The 12,013-nt window shown below is 42.2% G+C and overlaps 2 protein-coding genes across 4 annotated transcripts in view; one reads left to right on the top strand and one right to left on the bottom strand.

Moving 5' to 3' along the window:
* MARCHF5 (membrane associated ring-CH-type finger 5) overlaps nucleotides 1-4,340 on the bottom strand; it is a 50,967-nt gene extending 46,627 nt beyond the window's left edge. Inside the window, exon 1 of one of the 2 annotated variants that reach the window (XM_080687318.1) lies at nucleotides 3,949-4,340. In XM_080687318.1, coding sequence (XP_080543444.1) covers nucleotides 3,949-3,983 — 35 coding nt within the window. In that variant the 5' untranslated portion in view covers nucleotides 3,984-4,340. The remainder of the gene's footprint in view (nucleotides 1-3,948) is intronic. The other variant, XM_080687320.1, reaches the window with a different exon arrangement.
* Nucleotides 4,341-4,357: 17 nt separating this feature from the next.
* Nucleotides 4,358-12,013, top strand: part of CPEB3 (cytoplasmic polyadenylation element binding protein 3) — a 184,991-nt gene continuing 177,335 nt past the window's right edge. Inside the window, exon 1 of one of the 2 annotated variants that reach the window (XM_080687335.1) lies at nucleotides 4,358-4,549. The gene's annotated coding sequence lies outside the window, so the exon portion shown is untranslated. The remainder of the gene's footprint in view (nucleotides 4,550-12,013) is intronic. The other variant, XM_080687325.1, reaches the window with a different exon arrangement.

Here is a 12,013-nt window from a genome sequence, read left to right on the forward strand (position 1 = left end):
CAATGGTTATATAAATCAGAAGATAATATAGGCAACATGATCCTACCAGAATATTCTCCAAAGGAATGTACATCTGTGATTGATAACACCCTCACAAAGTGAAGATTCTAATTCACTTTGCAGGAGGCTGGTAGGGAGAAGCTTATTCTTCGTGCTTTTCCTTCATCTGACTATTATGAGGACACTGGCTACATTCCCTGCTTACTCACCAGGTGCAAGTCAGGGATGCAAAACAACCTCAACACATTCTTGAGTGTTTACTATGAGACAGAGTACACAAAAGTCAAGTTTCCAGAAGCATTTCTCAGCAGGCCCAGACTTTGAACCTGAGGTCCATTCCTGCAGTTTGTTACCATATTCTTTGTATTCTCTATACATTTAATTCTAATTTTGAGAAACATTAGAGAAAGTAGATGGTGATAGAATAATATATGACAGACACCTCCTTAAAATAGTGTGGCAATGAAGGAAAGAAAAATTGACCAAGGTTCAGAGAGCTTAATATAAAGGGTTTGAATTTATAAATGGTTATCATTTCAGGGCAATGATTTGTGAACCTAAATCATTCATGACACTAAAAAACAACCCCTTTCCCTCAATTTAAAAGGCTCGAATAGTAAGTTTACATAAACAGTTGTTTACTGTTTATAAAATGAAAGGCAAAATCTTATCTATCATCTACCTATCTATCTACTTACCTATCTATCCTTTCCACCTACAAATACTGCAATTGCTAAACTAAATTTAGTTACTCACAAAAGACAAGGCAATTCAACTTCAGATATAAATTGCCATTGGTTTAAAAATCCCGAAAGACTGAGTGGTATAAACTGAACATACCATTCATGTTACAATTAAACACCATCTTAATTTTTAAAAAAATATTTTATTGATTTTTTTTTTACAGAGAGAAAGGGAGAGGGAGAGAGAGTTAGAAACATCGATGAGAGAGAAACATCAGCTGCCTCCTGCACACCCCCCACCGGGGATGTGCCCGCAACCAAGGTACATGCCCTTGACTGGAATCGAACCTGGGACCCTTGAGTCTGCAGGCCGATGCTCTATCCACTGAGCCAAACCGGTCAGGGCAACACCATCTTAATTTTATTTGACAGTCATGGAACACAAATCTCACTAGAATTTAAGTTCCATATGAGCATTTTTTGGTTATGGTTACTACCATATACAAGGGCCTAGAATGATACCAACCATATGTAGGCACTCAAAGAAATCAACATATGGATAAGTTTAGAAGATAAATTCTGCCCCTCAAAAATTGCCACGAAAAGACAAACTGGGGGGAAGCCAAAGTCATGGCAAGAATTATGGGCCCCAACAGGCTGACATTTTATTCTGTTAGGCCTGTGAGTATTCCTCAAATGAACCCATCAAGTATCTTTGTGTTCAACCTGCATATTGGGTCAGCCCAGATTAATATCTATAGTAATAAAAGTGTAATATGCTAATTAGACCAGACATCCTTCCGGACGAAGCCGGGGCTGCGAGGGAAGCCTGGGTCCCAGGTGCCTGCCAGAGGGAAGCCCAGGTCCCGGGTGCCAGAGGGAAGCCGGTGCCGGAAGCCTGGGGGAAGAAAGCATACTCTTGCACGAATTTCATGCATCAGGCCTCTATTAGTAACTATGAAAGAGATGGGGAGAAAATTGCCACACTAGTTTGTTATATTAGAATCTTAAGTAAGTTATGTGCGCCTAATATATGAAAAACATTTTATTGTTTTATAAAGTTCTTACACCTCTTCTCATGTTACAATCCTGTGAGAAAGAATATTCCCATTTTATAAATGACGATGTATATAACCTCAGAACTTAACTCCAAAGTCACATAGCTAGTAAGTAGCAAAATGAGAATTTCAAGGTTTTGATCTCTAAATTAACTCAAGCTTTTCTCACTAAACTGTACTATCTCTTATCATGAAATAATCCCTTATGGTTTAAGGTAGTTTTCAACCACATCAGAAACACTTGGAAAGCTTTTGAAACTATAAATGCTCAGGACCCATCCTCCAGAAATTTGTGATCTAATTGGTCTTGAGCCATCCATACTTTAAAATGCTCCCCAAGTGATTCTAATGTAGAGGCAGATTGCTAACTACTGATTTAATAACAGATAATAAAGGTCTTTGAATACCATCTTAAGAATCTACCTTGAGGTATGTCTAAAAGGTAAAGGTTAGGGTAAGCCCATATTACAGTCACCTGCTTTAGTAAATGCAGCCAGAATTTCTATGTTTCTGTTGAGAAGTTTTAAATGCCTCACTAGCACTCCTTGGCTTTTTACTTTTATGGAAATCTCCAAAGAGCATATGAAAAGCAGGTCGGCTTTTGGACACACAAACTTTTCTAAAAGTCACTCACAAACTTTTCTAAAAGTCACTCACAAAGCAGCAGGCCCTCAGTGGGAAAAAAAATTTAATTACAAAATACCCTGCACCAGAGTAGAATATTATCTGATTGAAATTGGCAGTGATAGAAGGTGGTCTCCTGGGGGCATATTTTAGAGGTCCTATGCAATTTGCCATTTTCTAAATTGTAAGAAAACAAACAAACAGACAAAGAACTGGTAAATTATCAGACCCCTAGACAACTGAGGAAAAAGAAAAAAAATCATGCAGTATTTTATTTATAAAACAAATATGTATTGATGACCCGTGGAGTACAAGGCTTTGTTCTAGCATTCAAAATAAATACTGATGACTAAATTTCTGCCTTCCTGGAGCCTGTAGATTATTTACACACAAAAAGGTTGTCAATAAGTTTGACCTGAATGCTGACCTCATGGTCAGCTGAATGGACCATTGGGTAATCCCAGCTGAAAAAAAAGTCAGCAACATGATTTCTATTAACTTAGATGTCTCAAAATTCTAAACTCCAAAGGAAATGTCTCATTCTGGGAGGAGATGCTCTCTTGGGTGATTTGTGTTCTGGATGTGGTGGATCCAAACAGCGTTTAACCAGATAGAATCGCCATTAAGGGAGGCCTTTCATTTGACACCTTACAGCGGGACCTTTGCTCAGCACAAAGAGCAGAACAGTGCCACTTGCTGAACAAGGCGGCAACCATCCGTATTTGCATTTAGCCTGTAGCATTGGCTATGCCCAGGAAGTTAAGACCAGACTAGGGGGAAATTGTGGATTAAGGCTCCAAAAAGTCAAGGTAGAACCCAAGGACTAGAATTTGAACAGCAGAGGGCGATGCATCCGATTTCACAAAAAGTTTCATGTACTGGAGCCCCCCCCCCCCCCCCCCCCCCGCCCCAGGAATGGGCAAGTGGCCCCAACATAAGATGAAACTTCCTCGTGAACTCAATGAAATCGTCAAATACGCTCAGAGTTCGGTGCTGGGCTCCGGTGGCTGTTTTCCGTAACCTCTACACTTCGGTGTGACCGTTAAAGCTCCCTGGCGGCTACTCCTGACCTTACCGACTGGGAGTGGGGATGGTTGAGGGGGAAGGAGGGCTGAAGTCAGCCTATCAGGCTTTCCAAAAGATTGCTTATCCTTAGATTTTTGGAAAGAGCCTTGAAATTAACTGTAGGAGGATCATTCCCTTCTTAAGATAGTCTGGTTCTTCTTGCCAGTGACATCGCTGACAAACACGTTACAGCACAGTTAGGGGGGGAGGGGAGGAGAATACAAAATAGGAAAAAGAAACTCCTGCTGTGGGTTAAAACGACTCCCTCCCATTTCAAAGCGGCGTTCCCACAATACGAAACGCTCCTCCTTAACTAAGTTTCGCTGTAAGTCTGCGCACCCCGGCCGCCGGCTCGGTCCCCCAAGTACGGACTCCAAACTTTCTGCCCCTCATCCGGCTCCAGGCCCCGGGACTCCTCCCCGCCCGCCGGGCTCCGCGGACGGACGAAGCGCCTCGAGGCCGGCGCGGGCAGGGCCAGGCTATCCGCGGCTCGCGTGCGCCCCCAAAGCTGCCCCTACCTGTCCAGCATCTGCTGTAGGGCTTGATCCGGCATCTTCCGTGGAGCCGGAGCACTCGCCTCTCCAGGGGACCCGGTCGGGGCCGGGCCCAGGGACAATAGCACTGAGAAGCGGCGGAGTAGGCCTCAGTCCCGCGGCGACCACGAACCCGCCTCCCAGCCTCCGGGGTCAGCTCTGCGAGCCCGGCGGCGGCGCTGCGCGGCCTGCGGGCGTCCGGAGGAGGCGGCGAGGAGCGAGGAGGAGGAGCCTGGGGCGAGGAGGCGACGATCGCAGCCCGGGTTCCTGCCCGTCGGCCCGGGGTTCCGGTCCATGGACCGCGGGCGCCGAGTTACTGCCGGCGGAGGAGCTACCTCTGTGAGGTAAGAGTCCCCGCCTCCGTGCGCGCCGGGGTCACGACGCAGGGTGGCCCAGAGCAGCCTGGGAGATGTAGTCCTCGGACCGTCCCCGCCGGAGGCTGCACAGCCCGCCCCGACCACCGCCGCCGCGCCCATCGCCGCCCGGCCGGCGCCCTCCCGTTTCCTTCCTCCAGGGGGGAAAATGTGCTTTGGGCCGCTTTCCAGGAAGCAGCAGGATGTGCCGCTCCGCTGTCAGTAGCAACAAGGTCAGCCCTCCCTTCCTGTTTCTTTCCTTCTCAGCTCTTGCCTTCAGGTGGGACCGAGCCAGGTGAGGGGAGGGGGCTCCTGGGCCATTTCTCGGGTCTCCAGCTCCGGCCGCGGCATCGGTCGTGGTGGCGGGGGTTGGGGTGGCACAAATGACTGCTGAAGCCCTCGGCGCAGGGGCCAGTCCCTGCCGCGCCTGAGCTCATTTTGGGGAGTTACACAAGCCTCGCAAGGCATCGGATGCTCTAATGCTGATGTTATTCCTGTGGGGCGGGTGGGCAGGGACTGCCTTGACCAGCCGGTTCCCACCCGAATCAGTGTGTTTGGGGGTGGGGTGTGGGGAGAAAATAGGATCTCTCCCTCTCTACGAACCTCCTAAAATGTGCCTGGGCTTTCAAGTGCTCGCCGACGGTCTCCAAATGGAACACGTTGGTGAATAAACAGCTCTTGCTTACTCAGCTGTGGGTTGTCAGGGGTGTTTGTTTCTTTCTCCGCTGCTGGTCACTGTTAACCATTTCTAGTCGCCTTGACACCTCCAAGCAGGTGGATGTGTGTGTGTGTGTCGGGGTGGGGGTGATCAAAAGGGAAAATAATAATAAATCACTGATTGGGTTATTATCTGACGCTCTTAGAGTCTAGGCTAGGGGCAGCTTTGGCGGGAGGAAAGAGCTGTTGGCTAAAACGAATGAGTCCTTTGGACGACCTGTGGCGTTCTTTAGTGCTGTGCTTGGTAGGACGTCTGGTAGTTTTCCCTTGGTTATGCCTCATTTCTGCTGCAAGACATTTGATTTTTCTTTAAGTTAAAAAGTCTGTTTTAAGCTCCCTCCTTTTTAAGCCCCCCCCTTTTTAATGTAGAATTTTAAAATCAGGTGTTAATTCTCTGTTTAAAGTTTGCTTCCTGAATATATTTGAACTGGAGTGTACATTGCCAGCGAGGGAAAAATAACTTGTGTCCAGAAGTTTATTTGGCCTCCAATTTCTGAAAGATGCTTTTATGAAAGGCCTTGAGAATTTACATGACGAATTATAATTAATGCTTCACTTTTTTTCTTATGAGATGAGAAACAGGCCCCGCTAGGGGATGGACTGTGTTTCATTTAATCAGGGTGTTTGATATTTTAAATTCCTATTTACTGCTCCTCCTACTGTATAAGCCTTCTCTTACTGTGTATTTATCTCTTAAGCAATTGTTAGCCACAAGAGATGGATATATGCATTCCGCTCAAAAAATAGAATTTGATCCTACTTTGTTAATTAAATAGGCCAGTGCAAACTCCATTTAGTTTTATGATTTACACTAAATGTAAAGGAGTTCTCACCTCATCTTAGAATATCTATATGAGCCCCAAATTGGAAAGTAATATGACACAGTTATTTTGATAGCAAAGCTGTGTGCAGATTAACATTTTTTTTTCAAAAAGGATTTGATATTAGCATTTGCATGAAAATTCTGTTTCCTGGCTATGTCACAAATCCTATGAAATAGAAAAAAAGGAAATGCTGTTTTTCATCTTAGGAGTGATTAGCACCTGACCTAGTAATTTCACTCCTTGGTATCTATCCATGAGAAATAGAAACTATGTCTACAGAAAGACCTGTATGCAACTGTTCATAAAAGCATTATTTCCAATGGCCAAAAAGTGGAAACAACTGAAATATCCATCAGGCGATGAATGAATAAACCAAATGTGTATATCCATGCAATAGAATATTATCAGGTGTGAACAAGGAATGAAGTTCTGATACACATGATAACATGGATGAATTTTGAAAACATTATGCTAAGTGAAAGGAGCCACACAAAAAACCCACATCTTGTACCATTCAATTTTTGCTAAATGTTAAGAATAAACAAGTTCAGAGATAGAGATTAGTGGTTGCCTAGGGCTGTAAGGGTTGGAGAGAAATGCGAATAGACTACCAATGGATATGAGGTTTCTTATTGGGGTGATGAAACTCTTTCAGACTTAAAGTTGTAATGGTAATACACATGGTAAATTCTATTTCAGTTTTAAAAATAAAAAATGAAACAAAATTAGATTCTGGTGATGGTGGCACAACTCCGTAAGTATACTAAAAGAAATTGAATTGTACACTTAACATGAGTGAATTATGTAGTGTGTAAATTACATCTCAATAAAGCTGTTAACAAATGTAATTAGCTACATATAAAATGTTCAGAGGGCAGCTAAGGAGAAACAGATAACTGATAATTCTTCATTATCAAACTTTACTTTTTTAATATTTCTAAATTAGTATAGGAAAAATAATGATTAATAAAACTCATGAAATAAATTACTTCCTTGCATTTGAAATGAGTGACACACGGTCTCCTGAATTTCAGTATTGTCTATCAATATTGTCTTGGCTCTTGCATTTTCAAATAAGACTCAGAATAATAGGAATTATAATTTACTTTCTGATTTTGAAGGAAAAAAAGTCTTAATTACTTAGATCTTAGTCTGACCAAAAAAAAGTTGAAATGAACTCTTGCATTTTACATGGGGTTTAGGTTTATGGTAACTGATATTCAGCCAAGAGAGTAACATGACTACAGCCAAAAATGTATTTTCCTAAATGATATATTTTGAAATAGAAAGTAATCTACTGAAAATATTTAAAGATTCTCCCAACTTCCGAGGACAAGAACAAGGATCGACAAGGTAGAATTATCCTAAAGAGTTATGGAATATAATATTAATAATCCAGTAATGGATTTAGAATGGAACTGCTCTAAATATGTCAGGAAATTTAAGATAGTATGTTACTTTAATCTTCTCCTGTCACATTTATTTTGAACAGTCTGAAAAAAGGGGGCCCTGAAGGTATTCCATAAAGATAGTATAAAGTATCCAGGTACCTCCAAGGAGAAATGTCAATTACCAAATTTGAAAATAAACTGCAGCCTGAGTCCACATTGCTGGCCACAAAAAGTTCTTCATAAATTCATTCAGCAGGTATTTCCAGAGAACTTATGATGTGCCTGCGTACTCCTATAGCACCCTTTACTATAGGTGCTACTATAACTACCATTTAAGGGCATACAAATTATCTAATACTGCTTAAATTTAAAAAATAATAATAAAACAAGGCACTTACATATGAAATATTTCATAATGATACATGGCAGTATATGATGAAGTGTCAAATGAATAGCATAGAAAGTGATGTAGAAGTTTAGAGGAGAATGTTATGGGCTAGTGAATTAACGATAGCTTTGTGAGCCAGGCCCGTGTGGCTCAGGGAACCAGAAGGTCATAGTTTGATTCCTGGTCAGGGCACATGCCCAGGTTGCAGTCTCAATCCTCCATAGGGGGAGGTAGGCAATCAATGATTCTTTCTCATGATTGATGCTTCTATCTCTCTCTCCTCTCTTTTTCTCTGAAATAAATTAAAAACAATATTTAAAGAAATCTATATATATAAAAGCCTAAGCGATCATTACGACCAAACAACCAGAAAGAACAACTGGTCGACCAGTCACCAAGATGAATACTGACCACCAGGGGCCAGATGCTCAATGCAGGAGCTGCCCCCTGGTGGTCAATGAGCTCGCACGGCCTTCTCCCCCTCCCTCCCTGCTGCTAGACAACCTCCCAAGGCCCCTCCCCCACACTGGCCAACCTCCCACAGCCCCTCCCCACACCACCGCTGGCCAACCTCCCCCAGTCTTTCCCCTGGGGCCCCAATCGGGGGGCCGGCCGGCCAATCTCCCAGGATCCCTCCACCTGGCTGGCTGGCTGGCCCCCTGATAGGCCTTGATCGCTGGCCAGGCAGAGGGACCCCATCTGTGCACGAATTCGTGCATCAGGCCTCTAGTTATATATAGAAAAAGAGAGCTTTATGAAACAAGGGAAATTTAGGCTCTACCTTGTAGCAATAGGAGGAATTATTTAGGTGAAGAGGTAGAGAAAGGTCTTGAGTCTGGACAAAGATGAAAAGATATAGATAAAGGAGTTAACCTTTGTAACTGTAGGTCTCTGTTAAGGGTGGACAATAAGGTTGGCTGGTTAAATAGGGAATAGTTAAAAGGCCTTGAATTTATTAATTCTTTTAACAAATATTTATTGAATAGTCACCATTTATGTTACAGGCACTAAGCTAGACACTGAGGATACAATAATGAGCAAAAACCTTTGTGGAGTTTATAGTTCATAGTGGGAGAGAGAGGAAATCACATGAATACATTTTAATTTTAAAAATGTGGTACACAGTGTTATGAGAGGTTACGAGTTAGGGATTTGACCTAGGCAGAGGGTTCAGAAAAGGTTCTCTCAGCAACTGTCCATTGTGCTGAGGCCCGAAGAAGACCAGAAGTTAACTAGATTAAGGAAGGAGGGAAGAGCTTCATAGGCCAAAGAACAGTATATGCAAATACCCTGTGAAGGAAACCTTTATGATGAATAGTAGTAACTGACACAGAGAGGGGACTTGGGGCAAGATGGGACCAAAATGGTCAATCGAGTGATAAACTCTGAATAGCTTCGTAGGCCAATTTTAGGAATGTTGCCCTTATCCTAGAATCCTGCTAAGAGGAGTTTAGCTATAAGAAATCAACTTCATTCTGTAGAAAGTAGGAACTTAACTGATTGGTGTTCCTAAACCTGCTATGATTCAGAGAAATCCGATCCACGTGCCTTTAGTTGTGCCCAATAAACTGTTGTTTTTTTAAGCAAGTGTCCTAAGTTATTATTAGGCCAATGGTATCTCTGCAGAAATACTGCAGTTCAACTCAAGCCTGGGTTGAAATCTTAGCATTGCCACTCAGAAGCTCAGCAACTTTGGGTAGGTTATTATATCTCTTTAAGCCAAAGTTTCCTCATCTCTGGGGAGAACTTTATAGAACCTACCTCATTGAGTTACTAGAAGGATTAAATAAGAAATTTCATTTAAATTGTTCATTATAATGCTGAGTACCTGGTTAAGAGTTCCATTGGTGTTAGCCCTTAATTATTACTAAAAATTCTTGGTTTTTAAAAAAACATATTTTATTGATTTTTTTACAGAGAGGAAGGGAGAGAGATAGAGAGTTAGAAACATTGATGAGAGAGAAATATCGATCAGCTGCCTCCTGCACACACCCTATTGGGGATGTGCCGCAACCAAGGTACATGCCCTTGACCAGAATCGAACCTGGGACCCTTCAGTCCGCAGGCCGATGCTGTCCACTGAGCTAAACCGGTTAGGGCAGTGGTCGGCAAACTGCGGCTCGCGAGCCACATGCGGCTCTTTGGCCCCTTGAATGTGGCTCTTCCACAAAATACCACGGCCTGGGCGAGTCTATTTTGAAGAAGTGGCATTAGAAGTTTAAAAAATGTGGCTCTCAAAAGAAATTTCAATCGTTGTACTGTTGATATTTGGCTCTGTTGACTAATGAGTTTGCCGACCACTGGGTTAGGGCATTACTAAAAATTCTTGAGCAAAATGAGAATGATTTAGGGCAGTGGTCGGCAAACTCATTAGTCAACAGAGCGGCAAACGGAGGCTCTCGAGCCGCATGTGGCTCACGAGCCGCGGTTTGCCAACCACTGATTTAGGGAGATTAATCTTGGCAGTGATATGCATGTGTGGGTTGGAAACAAAGACAAGTTAGGCCTGGGCTGGGTTTCAGTAACTTGCTTATGGTCTGCAAACTGTTGTCAAGTTTGCTTTAAGTTTTTGAAGATCCTTAGATAAGCTAACATTATATAGTACTAACTAATTCTCAAGTATATAATGTCCAAGGGTTTCTCCGAAGGAATTTTTTTGGGATACCTTGTTCCCCAGAATACATTTTATTGGATTAGCATCTATACATTTTACTGGATTACTTTGATCTATTTTTAAAAAATTACTCCTCATCCGAGGATATGTTTTTATTGATTTTAGAGAGGAAGGGAGAGAGAAAGATAGAGACATATTGATCAGTTGCCTCCTATATGTGTTTCAACTGGGGATGTAATCTGCGACCTGGGTATGTGACTTGACCGGGATTTGAACCTGTAACATATTGGTGTATAGGATGGTGCTCCAACCAACTGAGCTACAGGGTTCAATAGAATTTATTTTTAAAATATATTTTATTGATTTTTTACAGAGAGGAAGAGAGAGGGATAGAGAGATAGAAACATCGATGAGAGAGACACATCGATCAGTTGCCTCCTGCACACCTCCTACTGGGCATGTGCCCGCAACCAAGGTACATGCCCTTGACTGGAATCGAACCTGGGACCTTTCAGTCCGCAGGCCGACGCTCTATCCTCTGAGCCAAACCGGTCAGGGCTCAATAGACTTTTAACCCTGGACAGAGGCTTCACTGCCACTTGTAGAGGACTGTCTAAAACTGTCTTGCTTGCTACTCAGAATAGAAGCCTTTACAAAGAGTAAATAATTTTTACCAAAAAAATGATCATTTACTAATTTGCCTTTTCTGCCTCTGCATCCATATGTTGGAAGACACGTTTCTTTACATAATCCTTGCTTAAATTCCTCCCTCCTGGTTGTTTCCCTGGGATATGCAGTGGTGTGTCAAGGGTAGTAAAAAATCACAGGATAACATGCCACATCTTCTTGTATCTTGTTCCAGGAGTATTTATGAGAAAATGTATATGTAAATAACTATTGAGATTAATATAAAATAATATTGAATGCCAACTGTAATTGAAAAATAAATTTTTTATCTACTATGTTTATGTTTATTTATTGAATTTATTGGGTGACATTGGTTAATTGAATTATATAGGTTTCAGGTGTACAATTTTATAATACATCATATGTACATTGTATTGTGTGTTCACCACCCCAAGTTAAGTCTCCTTTGAAAACTAAAATAAAAATAATAATTATTTTTCTTTATTTTTCTTTATTTATTTTTAATATTTCTTCATTGATTTCAGAGAGGAAGGGAGGAGAGAGAGAGAGAAACAACAGTGATGAGAGAGAATCATTGATTGCCTGCCTCCTGCATACCCCCTACTGGGGATGGAGCCCGCAACCCAGGCATGTGCCGTTGGCCGGAATCGTACCTGGGACACTTCAGTCTGCAGGCTGACGCTCTATCCACTGAACCAAGCCAGCTAGGGCAATTATTTTGCTTTTTAAACAAACACGGATGTCATAGAGCAGCAGTTCTCAAAATGTGGTCTATCAGACCCCCTCAGGCTCCTTGAGAACTTTTCCAGGGGGGTATGTGAGATCAAGACTATTTTCATAAGAATACTAAAACATTTGCTTTTTTTCCCACTGCATTGGCATTTACACTGATGGATGAAACTTATTGTACCTTAGGACTATTAAAGGCATTGGCACCAGACTGTACTAATGGTTATATATTCTTCACCACTATGCACATGCAGTCAAAATAGAACAAAAGTTCACTTAAGAATCCTTGATTAAGCAGTAATTTTTTATTTTATTAAATCTTGACCCTTGAATACAGATGTTTTTAATATTCTGTGTGATGAAATGGAAAATATGCACACTCCTGC

Source organism: Plecotus auritus (assembly GCF_963455305.1).
Source record: "Plecotus auritus genome assembly, chromosome: 9".
Lineage (NCBI taxonomy): Eukaryota > Metazoa > Chordata > Mammalia > Chiroptera > Vespertilionidae > Plecotus > Plecotus auritus.